Raw genomic sequence first — 21,967 nt, forward strand, 5'->3', positions numbered from 1 at the left:
TTTCCCTTCCAGCCATGGTTTTCTTATATGTCAAAATTGGGGGGAGGAGGGGGCGCCCTGCTCGACCTCCGAGGCCCTTCCCGCAGGACGTCTGGATCCCCAAATCACGTTCCCTCCTCGGCATTTCTTCCTTTGTACAATAAGATGGTTGAGTTGGAGGGCCAACGCTTGTCTCCTGGTTTCTCCTGCGTAGTCCAGAGCTGGCCAAACTTCTCTAGGACTTGGAGAAAGCTGGGCTGTCCCTGGCTTCCCGACCCCACTCCCTAGACTCTGAGTCTTGAACCTGAAATGCTAACACCAACCCGTCACCGTACTACAAACCCTTTGAAGAAAGCGTCAAGATTTAGAGTGGGTCCGTGGGCCCTGTGGGCAGAGGGCTTAAACCCCTCCTGGCATCCCTTTGATGCGACGGTTATCGATTCCCCGCCTCCCTCCCCACCCGCTTTTTCTGCAAGGGCCTCCTTTGGCTCTGACGCCGTGCATTTTGAAAATGACTAGAATTTATCCTCCAAAACCCACGCCTCGGCAGCGTCGGCCAAACAGTTGTTCTTCTGGCGCCCCGTCTTAAAGTTTACGCAACGTTACAAAGGTTGTCTTTTTTTCCTTTCCCTTTTTTAGGCCTTGATACATATAATTTTATATATACATATTATTATAAATAAATTATATGTATTATAAGTAAAATATTACAAAAAGCTAATGCTCATGGAGAATTCCATAAACCAAGACATATCTTTTGGAAGCCCCCACACCACCGAGCGAAGCAGGGCCTGCCCTTTCTCCCCTTGTCGTTCCTAAGAGATGACAAGCATTTTTAAAATGTGAGGTGATGATGATTCATCCCGTGGCCTTCCCTTTCCTTTTCCTTGAAAGACCTTGAGCTCCAGGGTGGTGAAAGGCCTGAGTGTGAAGCTTGACCTAAAAAAAAGGAATCGTTATTTAAGGGAATGATGATGATGCCTGCCAGACGCTGGCTGTGAGGTCACTGTCACGCGACTCTTGTTCTTAAAGGCAAGCTGCGGCCAGCCCAGATTGTAGAGTGCCCCATCCCGTGCCGCCGTTGTCGTGTCACAAAGCACGTTGTTCCGTATCTGTAGCTGGGATCCGTTTGACAGGGTCTGTTTGCCTCTCAGGTCTACCACAGCTACTTTTGGCCCCTGGAATGGACCATCCCATCGAGAGATAACAATAAATGCTATGCCAAAGTCATCTGCCACGTCAGAGACAACGTAAGTGCCATCGTGCCCTCAGCAGATCCGAACGTGCCCTCCCTTTCGTTGTCGCGTCGATGCCTTCCTTTGGCACGTGAAGTGTGGCTCCGGGTGCCCTCTGTTCTCCACTCTGTTTCACAATCGGGACTAGGAACGTTCAGTCTAGTCAAGAAAGGTCTAGGGTGGGAGCACTGTTGGATGGGAAAGGGGATGAGAGCTGAATGCAACTAGGATGTGTCTGAGGCTGGATTTGAACTCAGGACGATGACTAGACCTGGTGCTCTGTAGAATAAAGATTTGGCATCAAATCCTACTTTTCCTACTACCTGTGTGACCAGCGTGCTTAACCTCAATACCTGCCAGAGAGAAACAGACAGAGAAGTGGGGTGAGAGATAGAGAAGGGGAAGAGAGAGACAAGAAGAGAGAGGGAGACACTTAGGGAGGAAGACAGAGGAGGGGAAGAGAGAGTTAGAGGGAGACACTTAGGGAGAGAGTCAGAGGAAGAGAGAGACAGGAAGAGAGAGGGAGACACTTAGGGAGAGAGACAGAGGAGGGGAAGAGAGAGACAGACAGGAAGAGAGAAGGAGACACTTAGGGAGAGAGACAGAGGAGGGGAAGAGAGAGACAGAGAGAGAGTCAGAGGAAGAGAGAGGGAGACACTTAGGGAGAGAGACAGAGGAGGGGAAGAGAGAGACAGAGAGAGAGTCAGAGGAAGAGAGAGGGAGACACTTAGGGAGAGAGACAGAGGAGGGGAAGAGAGAGACAGACAGGAAGAGAGAAGGAGACACTTAGGGAGAGAGACAGAGGAGGGGAAGAGAGAGACAGAGAGAGAGTCAGAGGAAGAGAGAGGGAGACACTTAGAGAGAGAGACAGAGGAGGGGAAGAGAGAGACAGAGGAGGGGAAGAGAGAGACAGAGGAGGGGAAGAGAGAGACAAAGGAGAAGAAGAGAGAGAAAGACAGGAAGAGAGAGGGAGACCCTTAGGGAGAGAGACAGAGGAGGGGAATAGAGAGACAGAGGAGAAGAGAGACAAATGGAGGAAGAGAGAAGGAGACACTTAGGGAGAGAGACAGAGGAGGGGAAGAGACAGAGACAGGAAGATAGGAGACACTTGGTGAGAGAGACACAGAGGAAGAGAGAAGGAGAGAGAATGAATGTAGTGGCTTTCAGAGTATCATAATATCTTAGTGTTGGGACCAGAATCATAGACTTTTAAGATGAAAGGGACCCTAAAGATAATTCAGACCAGTTTGTACTCTTCATCCCTCATTATACAGATGAAGAACCTGAGGCCAAGAGTGGTGTAGTGACTTGCCCACAGTCATGCAGGTAGTAACTAGCAAGGCTGGAATTTGAACCTAGGCCCTCCGACTACCAAACACTTCACTGAAACATGAAGGGAAGTTGCTTCTTCTCAGATAAAAACCATGACCTATTGATGGCTTGTATTCCATGACACCCAGAGTTATAGGAAACATGTCTTCTAGGTTCTTTGGTAGGAAAGCATGGGAGACTTGTTTAGTTTCCCAAGAGCTCTTACAACATATGAGCTGCCCAACAAAATTAAATTTGTTGCTTAGAATTCCCCTAGAAGCAAGTTTAGTCAGATAACAGATTCTTTTAAAAAGTTATTAGTTCTGTTTTTTTTTTAATCTCTTTCACTTCCCAACCCCTCTTAATTCTGGTGCCTTCCTCTGTTAATTTTTTCTTATTTATCCTAGATGTGGTTTGTTTTGTATATATTTTTTGCATGTTGTCTTCCCCATTCAACTTTAATCTCCTTATAGGTCAGGGACTGTCTTTTGTCTCTTTGTACCTCCAGTGCTTAGCACAGTACCTGGCACATTGTAGGCACTTCCTAATTATTTATTGATTGTACTTAATTTTAAGTAAACCAGTTGCTGCTCATTGACTTTGTCCATTCTCCATGTCCTTGGTAGATAGTACTTAAGCATTTTTTTTCTTTTGAATGGTGTTCACTTATAGTTATCCATTCTGCTGGCAGGGAGGAAGAGCTCAAATATGTCAGAAAAAATGGATGGCCCCTAAATCCTTTCGATTTTTTTCTTTGGGGATGCATTGTACCCCTTTGTAGCACATTTATCTTCCTGCTAATTGGGTTTAGTTTGATGCATGCTTCCTGAAATCCTTCCCAGCTTGAGTACTGGGTGAATCTTGCAGCCTTGATTCTTCCCCCATACCCTGGCAAATGGCAGCCATGATAGATGAGAAAGTCCACCATATTTTTAATCTGGAAACTTTGGTTTGATTCCCAGCATATGATCTCACACAAGTCACTCAGAGGATTTAAGCCTTGTTTTTCTCATCTTTACTCTAGGGGAAAATGTTAGTTAAAATAAAATAAAAAAGAAAAGCAATGAGATATAATGGATGGAGCCACCTTGGAGTCATCCTTGTGCCCTAGTGTTCTCTCTGAACATAGAGTGGCTGTGTAATCTTGGACATATCACTTAACCTACCCTTGTGCAGGCCACTCTCTTTGAGACCAAGTTCTTCCCTTCCTCCCTCCCTCCCTCCCTTTTTTCCTTCCTTCCTTTCCTTCCCTTCCTTCCTTCCTTCCTTCCTTCCTTCCTTCCTTCCTTCCTTCCTTCCTTCCTTCCTTCCTTCCTTCCTTCCTTCCTTCCTTCCTTCCTTCCTTCCTTCCTTCCTTCCTTCCTTCCTTCCTTCCTTCCTTCCTTTCTTCCTTCCTTCCTTACTTCCTTCCTTCCTAACTTCCTTCCTTCCTTTCTTCCTTCCTTCCTTCCTTCCTTCCTTCCATCCTCCCTTTTGTCCCTCCCTTCCTTTTTTCCTTCCTTCCTTTCTCTCCCTTTCTTGATTCTTTCTCTAATTTCTCTTTCCTCCCCTCTCTCCTTCCTCCCTTTTTTTCTTCACTCCTTTCTCCTAGCCCATGTCTTAGAACAGATTTTCAGAATTAACTGGGGAGACTTTGACCAAACTACAGCGGAGAAATCAAAGCCCTTAATCCCTGTATTCTCTTTATCCTTTTAGGAACGTGTTGTGGGTTTCCATGTCCTGGGACCAAATGCAGGTGAAGTCACCCAGGGCTTTGCTGCAGCCCTCAAGTGCGGATTAACCAAAAATCAGCTGGACAGCACAATAGGAATCCACCCTGTGTGTGCAGAGGTAGGTGTCTATAGGAATGGCTAGGAGAATGCTGCTTTCTCAAAACCTTTCTTATTGACTTAGCAGTCATTCTCCCAAGCCTCAGTTGGGCAGTCTTATTATAATGGAAAATGCTGCCAGAGAGGTTCTGCTTTGTGGAGCTCTGGCATCTTATTCTTGATCACTTTTCTGGAATTTAGCATCTCCCAATCAAAGTTTCAGATAGAATAAAAGGTAGACTGTGGAAGTCTCTCCAATTTGGATGCTCTGTGGAAATGGTGGTCAAGGCTTACCCCAAGGATCTCTGACCTTGCCAGCAACTCCATAACTTTACTCTCAGGATGGCCAGTTTTCCTTCAAATCAACTTCTTTTATGAGTTGTTTTCTCCTTAGAGTGTGAGCTCTTTGAAAGTAAGGACAATGTAGCTTTCTGGTTTTTTTTTCCCTAGCATTTATCACAGGGCTTAGCACATAAGAAAAGTTTTTTTTTCTTTTTTAACTTATACTTTCTCTCTTGGTAGCAGTTATAAGATAGAAGAGTGGCAAGGACTAGGCAATTGGGGTTAAGTAGCTTGCCCAGGGTCACATGGCTAGAAAGTGTCTGGGGACAGATTTGAACCCAGGTCCTTGTGTTTAACTCTGGACCTGGAACTCTCTCCACTGAACCACCTAGCTGCCCCACATAATAAGCATTTGATAAATAACTTTTTGTTCATCCATACCCAGAAAGATATCCCTAGCCAAGATTTGAGCTCTCATCTAGCTATCTTACCTACCTCTTGGGCTGGAGGTATTTAAGTAAGCTTTGGCCAACATGATTTGAAAGATCAGATGATCAGAGTTGGCATTAAACCACCAATTTGTGGGTGTCTAGTTATTGGGATTAGACTAAGTTGACCACATGCCTTTTATTTTTTTATTTTAATTTAAAAATATTTTTCCATGTTTCCATGATCCATTTTATCTCCTTCCCCTCTTCCCTCCCCCCTCCCAGAGCTGACAAGCCATTCCACTGGATTGTACAAATGTTATCACTTGATACCTATTTCCATATTATTCATTTTTGCTATAGAGTGATTTTTGTAATAGTCTAAACCCCAAATCACATCCCCATATGTATATGTGATAAGTGATGTCATATGTTCTTCTTTTGCATTTCTACTCCCATCGTTCTTTCTGTCGATGTGGTTCTTGCTTTCCCATAAGTCCCTCAGAATTGTCCTGGGTCATTGCATTGCTACTAGTAGAGAAGTCCATTACCTTCGATTGTACCACAGTGTATCAGTCTTTGTGTACAATATTCTCCTGGTTCTGCTCCTCTCGCTCTGCATCACTTCCTGGAGGTTGTTCCAGTCTCCATGGAACTCCTCCACTTTATTATTCCTTTGATAGTATTCCATCACCAACAGATACCACACTTTGTTCAGCCATTCCCCAATTGATGGGCATCCCCTCATTTTCCAATTTTTGGCCACCACAAAGAGCGCAGCTATGAATATTCTTGTACAAGTCTTTTTCCTTATTATCTCTTTGGGGTACAGACCCAGCAGTGCTATGGCTGGATCAAAGGGTAGATATTCTTTTGTCGTCCTTTGGGCATAGTTCCAAATTGCCCTCCAGAATGGTTGAATCAGTTCACAACTCCACCAGCAATGAATTAATGTCCAGACTTTGCCACATCCCCTCCAGCATTCATTACTTTCCTTTGCTGTCATGTTAGCCAATCTGCTAGGTGTGAGGTTCATTCAGCATCCATATGCCTCTTTAACAAGTACCCAACTTTGAGTCTTGCCTTGCTCATTCTTTAGGGTGATTGGGGCAGCTTGAGACAGTCTCTGGCTAGGTACTCCTTCCAGAGCCTGAGTTCAGGGCAGAACAGCTTTCAGACACTACCTGCTCCAAGAGAGGGCTGGAGGAGGAAGCTCTCCTTTGGTGTGAGGGGCTTCTCAGGAAGATTGGAGTGGCTGTCTTCACACCTGGGACTCCATCAGCCCCATTAGCATCCTTCATTGTGAAGACAGAGGACTAATAATTTATTCTGGACTTTTGAGTGTTGGGAGATGAATAGGGGCCTGATTAGCTCTAATTCAGCCTGGTAATTTCAGCTAATCATGTTTGTTTGGGGGTGGAGGGAGGAGGAAAGTTCTTTTGGAGAGCTCTTTGGAGAGATACATTTTTGGAACTCAGCTTCAAAAGATTGTTCCCCTTCCGCTTCTTCCTCTGCCGTTTGTTTGCATTTGGTGTCATCTGAGGGAAAGGAAAGACTAGTCTGAGGCTGGGGGCAGGGGAGGAGGTTGGCAGCCTCCATGGGCTTTCACAGGTATGGAGCCTTCTGGGATGGAGGAGGGACTCATGTTGATTTAATATCCTGTTTCTACGGATGCAGCTGTATGTAAATTCGAGCTGTCTGGGCAGGCGCCCGTCCCATCAAAGCTTTTATTTAGATTTAATTAAGGTTGGCAACATGCCTTATTGGTTTTCATCTTCTTTAGTAGAAGAGGTCTTTCAAAAATAAAAAGGATCAAGTGATTTGCAGTGCCCCCTTTTTTCTCCTCCCCACTTCCTTTCCTGGGTTTAGAATGAAGTGTTCTTAGCTAGAGGTGCCTGTCCTGAATGGCCTGAGAGAACTTAACCAAGTAGCCCCCTGGACAGGCTGCTAACTTTACAGATTGGTAGCAAATAGCCAAATCACAGTATTTTGGAGCTGGCAGCATCTTCAGAGACTACCCTCGTCTTATGTTCTTATTTTATAGAGGAGGTAATTGAGATTTAGCCACAATTAGAAAAGAGCCAGAATCTGAATTGTGGGTCCTCCAACACCGCAACCAGAGCTCTCTCCACTGTGTCCTGATTGCATGTTGAGTTTGGGGAACTCGATTATACTGTAAGACATCTCTGTTGAATGTCTTTTAATGTATTCACCGGAGTGGCCATGATTTCAGATTTATGAATTATTTTTGTCCCAGCTGCCCTGTGCGGTAGAGAGGTTGAACTATGCTGCTAGGCCCTCAGTTCTTGGTTCTTCCTTTTCTCTCAAAAGTGACTTTGAGACCAGCTAATTACTGTAGCTTTGAACAGCGTAAGCTAAAGTGGCTTTGATTTCCTATAACATTTTCCTGTGCTGGGTGTTAAAAGCCAGCCCGTGCATCAACACTAGGACCTCAGCTTTTCTTTCGTTCAACAAATATTAATTGAGCAGCAAACACAGTAACAGGCATTGGATTGGGGATTGGGGAGCCCTGGATCCACCTCAGGCGAGCCAATTCTACTCTGCTCACTTCACTTTCCTCATCTGTAAAATGAGAGTTGGACCAGATGCCCTTAGAGGCCCTTCCAGCTCTGAATCTGTGATCCCAGCCTTGAGGAAACTACATCCCCTCCCTTCAAGGAACCTTCTTATTTCCTAGATGAAGGGAACAAATATTTGCTGAGTACCTCCTGTATGCCCTGCACTATGCTAAGGGCTTTATAAATACTTCCCCATTTGGTCCTCACATCGTCCTGGGCAGGTGGGTGCTCTTATCCCCATATACATTTCACTTGGAATTTCAACTGAGCCTCAGAGGGTAACTTGGCTGCCTGCCAAGGTAGGAGGTGTGTTACTCTGGGCAGAGGAAACTGTGCTCTAAAACATGAAGGCAAAATATGGACTGGGAACAATGGGTGTTATAGGACCATATGTGTAGAGCCAGAACGGAGCCTAGAGGCTGGCTAGGCCTATCCTAGGCACCATGTTCTTTTCTGCACAAAGTAGGAACCAAATGTATCAGAACTCTTCCCCCCGCCCCCCCCCCCCCCCCCAAACCCTTACCTTTCATCTTAAAATCAATTCTATATACTGGTTCCAAGGCAGGAGAGTGATAAGGGCCAGGCAATGGGGGTTAAGTGATTTGCTCAGGGCCACACAGCTAAGAAACATTTGAATTCACATTTGAACCCAAGACCTCTTGTCTCTGGGACTTGCTCTTAATCCACTGAGCCACCCAACTGTCCTCCCCAATATGTTCTTTTTTAAGAAATTTATTTAAAAATATTTTTCTATGAATAATGAACTGGAGGGATTCCATGTGAACTGGAAAAACCTCCAGGAAGTGATGCCAAGTGAGAGGGGCAGAACCAGGAGAACAATGTACACAGAGACTGATACATTGTGGCACAATTGAATGTAATAGACTTCTTCATTAGTGGCAATGCAGTGATCATGAACAACCCAGAGGGATCTATGAGAAAGAACACTATCCACATTCAGAGGAAGAACTGTGGGAGTAGAAACACAGAAGAAAAACAACTGCTTGATCACATGGTCAATGGGGACATGATGGGGGATATTGACTTTAATTGATTGCTCTACTGCAAATTAGTAATAATATGGAAATGGATTTTGAACAGTGATATCTGTAAAACCCAGTGGAATTGCTTGTCAGCTTTGGGAGGGGAAAGGGAAGAGGGAAGGGAAAGAACATGCATCATGTAACCATGGAAAAGCATTTTTAAATGAATGAATGAATAAAATTTAAGATGATAAAATATTTTTCCATGGTTACATGATTCACGGTCACTCCTCACTCCCTCCTCACTCCCTCCTCCCATAGCTGACAAGCAATTCCACTCCAATAGGTTCTTAACCTGAGATCCATGATCTTAAAAGACATTTAAAAAAATGTATCACAATATAATTGATTTCCTTTGTAATGCTACGTATTTTATTCATTTAGAAACATGATCCTGAGAAGGTGTCCGTAGACTTCCCTGGATTGTCATTAGAGGACAGGGCCTGGGGAGGAGTGGGGAATCCACAAAAAACCAAGAGGTTCAAGATAATCCATACTAAGAATACCACATTTTTCTATTTGAAAAAAATCATTTGAATCTTTCTGTTTTTGTAGTCATTTTCTACTTTACCTCCCCAGTTGAACCTTAACCCTCACTCATATGGATGAAAAAATGTTAGCAAAACCAATCCATACAATCAGACCCATCTGCCAGCAAGCAGCATTCTGTACAGTTGTTCTGCCCACATCCCCACCTTCACCCCCTTTCTCCTAAGAGGACCAAAATTTATTTCAGCTATTCTCAAAGACTAGGATGAGTCACTGATATTTAATCAGCCCACTTCCTGACTGGATGGCCCTGGGCAAGTCACTTGACCTCCACTGCCGAGCCCTTATCACTCTTCTGCCTTGGAACCAGTACACAGTGTTAATTCCAAGACAGAAGGTGAGGTTTAAAAAGACAAAAAAATCAAGAACAAAGAATCAGCCCAACCCCCTCTTTCTGTTTTTCTTTACATTGCTGTGTACTGAGTTCTTACTCCCCCAGTGCCTTTGGCTGGTCTCTAGGCCCTTCCCTGTCCTATTTACACCCTCCTTTGGACACATCAGCTCCCCCTTGATTCCTGCTTGAAGCACCTCCCTTGCTCCAGAATTCCTAAAAATGTGCCTCTTTCCTTGCAGGTGTTCACGACTCTGTCTGTGACTAAGCGCTCCGGGGGAAGCATCCTCCAGGCAGGGTGCTGAGGTTAAGCCCCAGTGTCGCTGCTGCTGCCTCTCTCGACTCCGGACTCCTCGTTCTCTGGCTCGTTCTCTGATTTTCTCAAGTAGAGAAGAGCCTGAAGAACGCCCATCGCGAGCCCCTCCATGTCCCTCCCAACACCAGCAGGGAGAGGATGCTCGCGCGTTGGGACCGTACATCGTGGTACCCGGAGGAGGCAGTTAGTGGAGCACTGGGATGATCGCTGCCCTTGAAACCGATGGCTCGCGGTGCATCGGTGAGATGCGTTCATGAAGTCGCTGCCTGAAGCCCATATCCCGTGGTGGGTGGTGACCGAAAGAACCGCCGGCCTCCGTTTTATCCAGACTTTTGTTTTCGTTTGTTTTCAATGAAGAATGCCCTCTCTGTGGAGGTCTCTGGCAAGCCCAGAGTCGGAGGCCCCTCCGATAGCTAGCGCTTGCTTTTGAAGCTTAGATCCATTATCTACATAGACGGGTCATCTAGGAGCGTCCCAATGGCCCTTTCTCCCTTTGCTGTGCACATGCAGACTTCCATCCACATAGACAGGCCCCTGGAAGAGGAGACCAGGCAGCTCGCTCCTTGTGCCATCTAAGAATCCAGATGACCGTCAGCTTCTGCTTTGTCCAGTTTCTTTATCCAGTTGAGGGCCCGTCTGTCATCTCTGGTCCTCTCTCCTCCTCCTCCTCTTCCTCCAAACAGCTTTCATCCTTTTGTAAGGTGGTGCTGCTGATGGCCCAAGTCCTCTTGAAGAAGCTGAGCTGAGCCCCTGGCCTGGAGAGTGGGACCACCGTTCCTTCACCCAGCCCCAGGGCAGCCCAGCTTTTAGATTTGCCTTTAATTCAGCGATCTTCCAGGAATAATCACAGTATCTACCTGGGCCCTCTGAAGCTAATGATAGGAAGAAAAAATTCCGACTCTCTCATGGGCCCTCTGAAGCTAATGATAGGAAGAAAAAATTCTGACTCTCATGTTGATGTATTCCTTAATCCTTTTGGGCAAGGTGAGGAGGAGTCATTTTGGATTGGGAATGAAAACCTAAAACCCTCCCAACTCATTTTTCTGGGGGGAGCAGACCCCTTTCTCCCCACTCTTTTGATTTCCTCTCTCCCACTTTTTTTAAAAGGTATTGTTCGTAGCGTAAATTATTTAATTATTTTTTAACCCATAGACGGATCTGAAGGATTTTTGTATTTCATAAACACCAACTGGTGTTAGCTCCCTTGTTTTGGGGTGAGAAAAGGGGGACGTGGACAGTACCAGGTAGAATCTTGTTTAGAATTGTTTTCTCTTGGATCTCCAGTGTAGTATAATTGTTTTTGGGAGACAGGATTGTGTTGGGGGTGCCTGTCTCATCGGAGAAGTTTAATGGGAAGTGGACACTGGACTGTGAAATGGGTCTTCATGTATGTGCCAACATCTCTATATAGCTCTATGCCCATTTCCTCCCCTGTAACTTGGAATTCATCTCAGCTGGTATATTGAGTATTTGTTTCAAAATCCCCATCCAGGGAACCTCAGGAAACTCCCTCCTTTGTGTGGTCTTTACACAATAGAGTCTCCGTTCATCTGCCTCTCTGCACTCAGTCTAGGGTCTCTCACCCTAGGGTCCCTGGGTAGAAAAACAGAAAGGTTCCCAAGACAGAATCTGAAAGCAGCATTTCTGCTGTGTTTTCTCTAAATCTTCCTGTCTCTGGAATTTGAAAGGAGAGATGGACAACATGGAGGTCATTGGGCTTTGAACTTAATCATGCTCCCATTTTCTGTTCCTAGTTGAAAAAAAGAATGTTTTGTGTGTCTAGACCCCTGGGAAAAGAAGGCATTGAATCGGCAGAGTTGGTCTCCCCAGGTCTCTCCCCATTTGGGCCCCTTGTCAAACTAATTTTTGTTTTGGGGTTTTTTTGTTGATAAGCATTTCGAGAAAAAAAATGGACAATGTGAACTATTAAATGATATTTATATTCATCTGTTATGTGTGTTTGTGTCCTTTAGTGTCCTCATTGGAGGAGTTAACCCAAATTCTGTCGTTTATTCTGGCACCTATGGGCAAGTCACTTAATCTTTTGGGGGCCTCAGTTTCCTCATTTTTATTTTTAAACCTCTATCTTCTGTCTTAGAATCTGTACTAAGTATTAGTTCCAAGACAGAAGAGTGGTAAAGGCTGGACAATGGCAGTTCAATGACTTGCCCAAGGGGTCACACAGCTAGGACATGTCTAAGGCCAGATTTGAACCCAGGCCCTCCCATCTCTAGACCTTGCTATGAATTCACCAAGTTTCCTTATCTTTAAAATGCCGGGGAAATGATCCATGTGGAATTGCTTGTCCACTCCAGGAGGAGAGAGGGAAGAGAGGAGGAAAACATGAATCATGTACACATGGGAAAATATTTTTTTAAATTAGATTATATCAAAAAGAAGAAAACACCTACATTTCCAATGAATCCTTTCCTCTCCTCTTCCCAGAAAGCCATCCTAGAAAGAGATTTTTTTTTTTTAAGGAATCTCCATAGATATTTTCAGGCAAAGACTGGATGACTACCTGTTGCGTATATTATAGAGGGGATTCTCATTCGGGACTGTGGCAGACTAGATAGCCCTGAGATCTCTCCCTCCTCTCAGGCTCGGACCCAGAACATAGTACAGTGCCTGGCACATAGTAGGCACTTGATCGATACTTCACTGATTCAACCTATCTCTAGAGATTGGATCTGCTGGTCTCGGAGCCCTCTTTCCAACTCACCTCTGATTCTGATCTTTGGCAAGTGTCAGCAGAGTTCCTTGATGCAAAGAGCCCCTGAATAGGGGAAGGGTGGGAAACGCTAGGGTTTTTTCCAGCCCCATCTCTGCCACTGAACCAGTTGTGACCTTGGACCCGAAGTCCAAGTCAGGCTACCTCTTTGGGTTGTTTTCCTCAAACATAAAATAAAGGGGTTAAACGAGATTAATTCCGAATTTTTGTGTCCTGATAGCCTAAAGAGGAAATAAACTGGCTAAAGAGATTTTAAAAAAGTGGGTAGACAATGGATTTGGACCACTGGATTCAAAGATGCCCCTTGAGGAGAAACCATGGGCCCACAAGGATATCCACAAGGGATCCTGGGTAAAGAGAAAACTGACCAAGCAAAGGAGGTCCTAGGATGATTAGTGGGGCCTTTCCCCCTAACACAAGAAGAAAAGTCTGCTCTTTCCTTTGTTCACTAAGTTTTTACTTATTCATTGTTAGGTGCCAAGCGCTGTCCCAGGTGCTGAGGATATGGATAAATTTCCAACAGTCTCTGCCCACAAGGAGCCGCCCTTCTATTGGGGAGAAACAGCACACCTGCAAATAAGTAGATGCAAAGCAATTTGCAGGGAGGGAAGACATTGGCTTTCCTTTTTTTTTTTTAAAGAGTGGGATAATCAGAATAGGCCTTGTACGTGATGCTAAAAGGCACAAATTAGTCATGTAACCATGGAAAAATATTCTAAATTAATTAAAGTTTTTCAAGCCAAAAGAAATAATTAAAAAATGAAAGGCACAAGTTAGGAAAGGGAGCATTGCAGAGGCATGGGGCACAGGCTGTGCAAAGGCTGAAAATATGGGTCTAGTCCCCCCCCATTAAAAAAAATTTAAGCACTAATTTTATCCCCTTCCTTAAAAAAGTGCAGCAAATATGATGATATATGTATAACTCAGATCAAATTGCTTACCATTTCTAAGAGGAGGGAGGAAAGGGAGACAGTTTGGATCTTATCATTTCGGAAGAGATGATGAAAATTGTTATTATGTATAATTGAGAAAATGAAACATCTTTGAATGAAAAAAAAATTGAAGTGGAGCAAATGCGTTCATTTTACACATGAGGCAATTGAGTACTAGGAAGACCCCTCAGAGAAGGAGAGTCAAAAGGAAGACTTGAATCAAGGACCTCTGACTCCAGAGCAAGTGCCCTTTCTGTTCTTTCTTTGTGCCTTCTCTTTGGGCAAAGAATCCCACAATCATAGATCTAATAAAGGGCCTCAAAGGCCATCGATTCCATCTTCAGTTCGTAGCTTAGGAAATCGAGATCCAGAGAGGAAGAGACTTCCCTGAGGTCCCAGAGGCGAGTTAAGATCCAGTCAACCACCTCTTGTTCGAACCCTTCCAACGTCATTGACCATTAAGTGATTAGCTTGACGAGGACCTCACCGTCCTCCTAGGCACAGGCAGGGTGCTTTAGAGGGCTAAGTGGGGAATAACAGGAATGGCAGGTCTCCAGCAGCAGCCAGCAGGAAGAGAGGCTGCCCAGAGAAGCAGCTGGCTGGGCCACCGGCTCCTATAAACACCTTTGTTGGGCTGCCTCCGGAGACTCTCAGAGAACCCTTCTGTTCAGAATCCTCCCTGCCTCCAGAGAGGATGTTCGTCGTAAACCGTCAGCCTGATTTTCACCTGCAAACCAAGGGCTGAGTCTATTTGCCTCAAACCCCACCAGCTTTTGGAGAAACTGAGTTCCTGAGTGCTAGCCCTGCGGAACGGCAGGATATTACATTAGTAATAATATAATTAATATTACACTGATATGTGATACAGGCAGGACAGTGGATAGAGTGCCAGACCTGGAGTCAGGAAGGCTCATTTTCCCGAGTTCATATCTGGCTTCAGATGCTTTTTGCTGTGTGACCCTGGGCAAGTTACTGAGCTCTGTTGGCCTCAGTTTCCTCATCTGTCAAATAAGCTCGAGAAGGCAATGACAAACTGTTCCATTAGCTTTGCTAAGAAAGCCCCCAATGGGCTCTTGAAAAGTCAGACATGACTGAAACAATTCAATAACAATGAATATATAATACAATACAGAATTATTACTACTATATTAATGATATAATCTACTTATAGAGTTTAAAATATATTTCTATAGTTAATATATACACAATTATTTAAAATATATTTATATAACTATTCTAATCTAATTATAATAAACCATAATATAATCATTATATATACTTACAACAATGTTAATAAAATTTATACATATTAGCAACTTGCTAACTTGATACTATTATGATCTCCACTTTTGAATGGAGGAAACTGAGGCAGACAAAGGTTAAGTGATTTGCCCAGTCACTCAGCTAATACGTGTCTGAGGCCAAATTTACACTCAGTTCTTCCTGACTCCAGGTGGTGTGCTCTAACCACTGAGCAACCTAATTGCCTTAGTCATGCTGGAGTACAAGGAAGATGGTGAAAAGCCTCAAGGTTGTACCATGGGAAGATAAGCTGAACGAACTGGGGAGGCTGGGTCTGGGGAAGTGATGTCTTTGAGAACCTGAAGGGTGGTTTAGCTTTGTTCTACTTGACCCCAGAGAACAGAAATAGGAGTGCTGGGTGAACACTGAAAAAATGCCAATTTTGACTTGAGGTCAGGAGAAACTTCACAATAATTAATGCTGAGTAAAAGCAAAACAGATTGTTCAAGGATTCTCCTTGACCTATCTCTTCATGCCAACCCTGGGCAACCATTTCTTGGGGAGATGATGGTAGGGCTCCCTTTTCAGGTACAGGTTGGACTGGAAGAGAGATGGGGGCTCTTTCCAAGCCTCGTGATCCTCCAGGATTGTGTCCTCCAGTGTGTTCTTCCCCTCTCACCTTTCCAGTCTTCTTACATTTTACCCCTCCTCTTCTTTCCCCCATATATTACTTTTTAAATTTAATTAATTTATTTAAAGATATTTGTCCTCATGTAGCCATGGCAGATGGTCTAAATTGATTAATTAAATAGAATTTTTCAATTAAAAAATAAATTAAATTTAAATTAAAAAAAGATATTTGTCCATGTTTCCATGATTCATTTTCTTTCTCTTCCCTCTCTTCTTCCCTCCCTCCTCCCAGAACTAACAAGCAATTCCACTGGGTTGTACAAATGTTGTCACTCCCCATATATTCTTCAATGCATTGAATCGCAATAGTCTCCTGGCTGCTCTTCCAACAAGACCTCTCTCTGCTCTGGCTGTTCCCCCATGCCTTTGGTGCTCTCCCTCTTCATCTTTGCCTCCTGGCTCCTTCAAGTTCCAGTTAAAATTCCACCTTCTCTAAGAAGTCTTTCTTAATCCCCTTCAATGCTAGTGCCATTCTTTGGTGGACTGTTTCTAATTTATTCTGCTTCCATGTTGTCTTCTCCATTAGAATATGAACTCCTTGAGAGCAAGGGCTATTTTTTGCCTTTGTTTCTCTAGCACTTAGTAATGCTCCTGGCACATAGTAGGCACTTAATAAATATTTATTGATTGACTATCTCTGGGACACTATAAATCTCTCTGGGTCTCAGTTTCCTCATCTTTAAAATGAAGGGATTAGACTAAATCAGTATTGGCAAAGTATTGGCACACGTGCCCAGCCAGTACTCAGGGAGCTGTTCTATTCCCCCTCTTCCTAGCACCCGAGGACATTCTTTGCATGCTCTGTTCCTCTGTCCAGCTGCCCAAAGCAAGCATTTCCTCCCTTTGCTCTCTCCCATCTGGGTGGTGGTGATAGTGGGGCTCACAGACAGCTGGAATTTGCCCTCTGGGCTCTCCAAATGGAAAAGGTTCGACAATACTGGACTAGATATATGACCTCTGAGGTCTTCTCCAGCTCTAAATCTATGAATCTTAGCCTCCTGTCTATCAATTCTGACATGGGAGTTTTTGTCCTACAAGAACCTGTTTAGGCCCAAGATCACAATGAAGCTTCCTCTCCCCAGAGCCTGACTATCTGATTGCTTCTATCAAGTGTCTACATTATCATTGCCCAATTTATTGGCCAGTTGTACTCGCTTTCACTGTATCATCCATTAGACAAGTTGACTAATTGCATGCATCGATCACTTTAAAATGTGTCTTTTACTTGTACCAAAATATTCATAGGTGAACTCTTTGTGGTGGCAAAAAATTGGAAAACGAGGGGATGCCCTTCAATTAGGGAATGGCTGAACAAATTGTGGTATATGTTGGTGATGGAATACTATTGTGCAAAAAGGAATAATGAACTGGAGGGATTCCATGTGAACTGGAACGACCTCCAGGAAGTGATGCAGAGCGAGAGGAGCAGAACCAGGAGAACATTGTACAGAGACTGACACATTGTGGTACAATCAAATGTAATGGACTTCTCTAGTAGTAGCAATGCAATGATCCAGGACAATTCGGAGGGACTTATAAGAAAGATGCTCTCCACATCCAGAGGAAGAACTGTGGGAGCAGAAACACAGAAGAAAAACAACTGCCTGATCACATGGGTTGATGGGGATGTGACTGGGGATGTAGAATCTAAACAATCACCCTAGTGCAAATATTAATAATTTGGAAATAAGTCTGGATCAATGACACATGTAAAACCCAGTGGAATTGTGTGTTGATTACAGGAAGGGATGGGGGAGGGGAGGGAAAGAATGTGAATCTTGTAACCGTGGAAAAATATTCCAAATTAATTAAATATTTTTTTTTTAAAAAGTGTCTTTTGGGGGCAGCTGGGTGGCTTAGTGGATTGAGAGCCAGGCCTAGAGATGGGAGCTCCTGAGTTCAAGTCTGGCCTCAGATACTTCCCAGCTGGGTGACCCTGGACAAGTCACTTAATCTCCATTACCTAGCCCTTACCGCTCATCTACCATGGAGCCAATACACAATATTGGTTCTAAGATAAACATGAAGGTTTAAAAAATGTGTCTACATAGCCACCAGGGCCCAGGAAAATGAAGCATTTCTCTGTCCTATCTAAACTGGTCTGCCAACTGCTCCCTCTGCTTGGTATTCCATCTCCTACCTTTGTGCATTCTCTCGTAGAGTCCCCTATGCCTGGAGCTCCCTCACCACCCACGCTGTCAGCCTGTCGCCCCAGCCTCCTCTGCCCTGGCCACTGGGACTCCCATCCCCTTAGCTGCTTCAGTTTGTAGCAGTGTCTTTTCCCTCACTCCCTCGCCCCCTCACCATCACTTTCCTCTCCGGCTCCTTCGCTTGATTTCTTTTACAGAGAACTCATCCTGGAAGTGGACGCCTGAGCAATTAGAAATGGGGGTCTCCGCGTCTTCCACTGAAGGAGAAGGATCCATAGTCGATTCAGCACCCGAACCCACGGGAAGAAATATTAGCAAGCGTTTCACCAATAATCGGCACAAGTCAAGCGTGAGAAGGCAGAAGACGTGGGTTCGAGCAGGATTTTGCCTCTTCCCTGCAGCACTGTTCATGAAGTAGAATTCTGGATGTGTGGAATACTCATTATATTGGGGTTCTAGAATATTTATAGTGGGTATATAATATATATATACATATATATAGTGGGTATATAACCGTATGTTATATATAATTGTATATAAAATGCTTCGTAATATCTAACCAGCTAGTTGATGGTCATTTATTAAGTAGCTGGTGTTTGCTGAACCACAAAGACGAAGAATGAAATCAGATTTGTCCTCAAGGGGCTCCCATTGTTTGGGGGGAAACAACATGTCCATAGATATAGACGTATGGACTCATGTCTCTTCTCTGGCTGGCCCCATGCCTAGAATGCTCATTCTCCTCAACTCTACCTCTTGGCGTCTCCAGCTCAGCTCCGATTCGTCTGTAGGAAGCCTTTCCCAGGCCCTCTGAGATTCCCTCTGGTTTCCTATCTATCTCTCTGTATCTATATGTACCTCTTGTGTGTACCTGGGGAGGGGGAAAGGAATAACTTTATTGTGCCAACAGTGTGCCAGGCACTCAACAAGGGTATAGTTGATCCTCATCCTGAAGGTCAGTGCTGTTACTCTCCCCATTTTACAGTTGAAGAAACTGAGGTTAAGTGATTTTTCCAGAGTCACCCACCTAGTCAATTTGGAGGAGGAATTTGAACATGGTTCATTGCATATCGTCTCCCCCATTAATTAGATCGTGAACTTCTTGAGAGAAGAGCCCATGCTTTTGCCTTTCTCTGTACTCCCAGTGTTTAGCACAATGCCTGGCACATTCATAAATGCCAACAAATTGAATTATACAAAATAGATACAAGGTAATTGAGGAGGGGGAAGCACTAGACATCAGGAGGGTTAAGAAAATCTTTACGTAGAAAGTATCACGAGCTGAATCTTGAAAGAAACCAGGGATTCCGAGGGAGAGGCGAGAGATCTCGGTCAGAGCATGACGGAAAGAATGGCTGCAGGAGTGGCAGCAACACACTGACCACAAGATGCATGGCTGCCAGTCAGGAAACTGCTGAATCCATTGTGGGATGTGACTCTACTGACAACCTTAAAGGAATTTAGAGAAGCAGGGGAACCGGTGGAGAGAAGAAAGTATGACTAGGATCCATTGGCCTAGAGGCGGGATTGGAGAACGCTTTCACCCAAACTCTGGGCTCACAAGGAGCAGGTTCTGACCAAGAGAGTCTGGCCTTGAAAGAGATATATTAAGTTGTTCCCTCTCTATCTCTGTCTCTGTCTCTATCTATCTGTCTGTCTGTCTCTGTCTCTGTCTATGACTCTGTCTCTGTCTGTCTGTCTCTCTGATACTGTCTCTCTCTTTCTCTGTCTTTCTTTCTTTCTGTCTGTCTGTCTATCTGTCTCTGACTCTCTCTGTCTGTCTCTCTCTGTCTGCCTCTGTCTCTACCTCTCTCTGTCTCTCTGTCTCTCTGTCTGTCTCTGTCTCTGTCTCTCTCTGTCTCTGTTTTTCTCTCTCTGTCTCTATCTCTGCCTCTCTCTGTCTCTCTGTCTGTCTGTCTCTCTCTGACTCTCTGTCTCTGCCTCTCTCTCTCTCTGTCTGCCTCTGTCTCTGCCTCTCTCTGTCTCTCTGTCTGTCTGTCTCTGTCTCTGTCTGTCTGTCTCTGATACTCTGTCTCTGTCTGTTTCTCTCCCTCTGTCTCTATCTCTGCCTCTCTCTTTCTCTCTGTCTGTCTCTGTCTCTGCCTCTCTCTGTCTCTCTGTCTCTATCTATCTGTCTGTCTCTGTCTCTATCTCTGTCTGTCTGTCTCTGATACTCTGTCTCTCTCTGTCTCTCTCTCTGCCTCTCTCTGTCTCTGTCTGTCTGTCTCTGATACTCTGTCTCTGTCTGTTTCTCTCCCTCTGTCTCTATCTCTGCCTCTCTCTTTCTCTCTGTCTGTCTCTGTCTCTGCCTCTCTCTGTCTCTCTGTCTCTATCTATCTGTCTGTCTCTGTCTCTATCTCTGTCTGTCTGTCTCTGATACTCTGTCTCTCTCTGTCTCTCTCTCTGCCTCTCTCTGTCTCTGTCTGTCTGTCTCTGATACTCTGTCTCTGTCTGTTTCTCTCCCTCTGTCTCTATCTCTGCCTCTCTCTTTCTCTCTGTCTGTCTCTGTCTCTGCCTCTCTCTGTCTCTCTGTCTCTATCTATCTGTCTGTCTCTGTCTCTGTCTCTGTCTCTGTCTGTCTGTCTCTGATACTCTGTCTCTCTCTGTCTCTCTCTCTGTCTCTCTCTCTGTCTCTCTGTCTGTCTCTTTCTCCCCTACCCACTGTACCTATTTTTTATACTTTGACCCCAGGCCTCCTGGAAAAAGTAGCTGAATGATTAGGCATGGCTCCCATCTAGGGTCTTCCCAAAAATGATCATTACTGTTCTTCTGGAAATTTCCTTGATGTACAAAGTCAATCAGCTATAGGACAGCTATTTCCTCCACTACAAAAGAAATGTTTAAAACAAAGACAAATAAACATGCCTTTAACAAAGACCAACTTACGCAACTGTAACTCATGCTTGCTATTATGCTCTCCCCCGATGGAGATGCTCCTAGTATCCAACAGGAGACCCAGTGAGCAGGCCTTTCATCTTTATCTCGCTTCCATTCTGTCTAGACCATTCTCTTTTAAGAGCCGTATCTCCCGTGGTTGGGGATGGAGACTCTAAACCATCATCCTAGTGCAAACATCAACAACATGGAAAATGGCTCTGGTCAAGTACACAGGTAAAACCCAGTGGAATTGTGCGTCGGCTGAAGGAAGGGGTGCGGGGAGGGAGGGAAAGTATATGATTCTTGTAACCAAGGAATAATGTTCTAAATTGACTAAATCAAATTAAAAAGCAAACAACAACAACAACAAGAGCCATATCTCCCAGCAAAGCTAGGACTTGACTTGGACGCATTCTCTGGTCAGTGGAAATATTGTTGTCCTTTTAGTAGCTTCAGAGAGTGGCAACCAAAGGTCAGCCGGCTCAGTCCAGAAAACCCAGGAGCACCTGACTGCTCCAGCTCCCGTGGTTCCTTTCAAGGCTAGAAATGTCTGTGCTCAGGGAAGGCATACCAAGGAGAAGAGGCAGCTAAGTGTTTGAGGTCTGTCCTCAGGCTCCCTCGGACAGTGATTAGGTGGGACAGTCTGGCAGGACGGGACCGCTGTCCACTAGTCCTAGGGGAGAGTTGGGTGGCAAGTGGACACTAAAGGGGGATGAGCAGCTCCCAAAGGGGCACGGGTTTGAAAAGAAAGAATAGAGGCTCTGGAGTGACTTACCTGGTTCCTTTCTCATTTTTAATCCTGTTGTTTATTTGAACGAGATCATTTTAATCCTTGGTGGCATTTATGTAGTGTCTTCCGATTTATAAATTGCTTTATGCATATTCTCACAGTTGATCCCTTTAACACTCCACAAAGAACTATTATTTTTATTCTCATTTTGAGAATGTTGAACTGGGGACATTGAGGCAGATGGAGGTTAAGGGACCTGCCCAAGGGCACACAGGTAGTAAGTATTTGCTGGCTGGATTGTAACTCAGATCTTCCCAATTCCAGGTCCAACATTCTATCCACAATATCACTAGTCACCGCAACATAAATGAGTTTTAGTGCTCATAGTCTCTTGGCTACTTACTCCTCATCGATTCAGAGCTGGGAGCGATCTCCGTCTGAGGCCATGAAGTCCAGCTCTCTCTATGAAAACTGAGGCAGAGAGAGGTAAAATGACTTACTCAAACCTGGCTATCCCAGGCCCCCTTTCTAACATCTCTATTTCTGTTAAAGACACCCTTGAGCTCCCAGTCCATGAAACAGGTGGCGCAGTGGGCTGAGTGTTGGACCTGGAGTCAGGAAGACTCTTCTTCCTACGTTCAAGTCCAGCCACAGATACTTATTGGCTGTGTGACTGGGTGACTGTTTTCCTCAGTCCAGGTGTTCTATCCCCTGGACCGCCTAGCTGCCCCCACACATCCTAAGGGCTTAATAA

General features: G+C 44.7%; 1 protein-coding gene across 1 annotated transcript in view; it reads left to right on the top strand.

Moving 5' to 3' along the window:
* The window catches only part of TXNRD1 (thioredoxin reductase 1), a 34,793-nt gene extending 24,937 nt beyond the window's left edge, over positions 1–9,856 (top strand). The window contains exons 11-13 of the mRNA NM_001256357.1: positions 1,134–1,229; positions 4,221–4,355; positions 9,788–9,856. Coding sequence (NP_001243286.1) covers positions 1,134–1,229; positions 4,221–4,355; positions 9,788–9,856 — 300 coding nt within the window. The remainder of the gene's footprint in view (positions 1–1,133; positions 1,230–4,220; positions 4,356–9,787) is intronic.
* The last annotated feature ends 12,111 nt before the right edge of the window (positions 9,857–21,967 follow it).

Source organism: Monodelphis domestica, chromosome 5 (genome assembly GCF_027887165.1).
Source record: "Monodelphis domestica isolate mMonDom1 chromosome 5, mMonDom1.pri, whole genome shotgun sequence".
In the NCBI taxonomy this organism is placed as follows: domain Eukaryota; kingdom Metazoa; phylum Chordata; class Mammalia; order Didelphimorphia; family Didelphidae; genus Monodelphis; species Monodelphis domestica.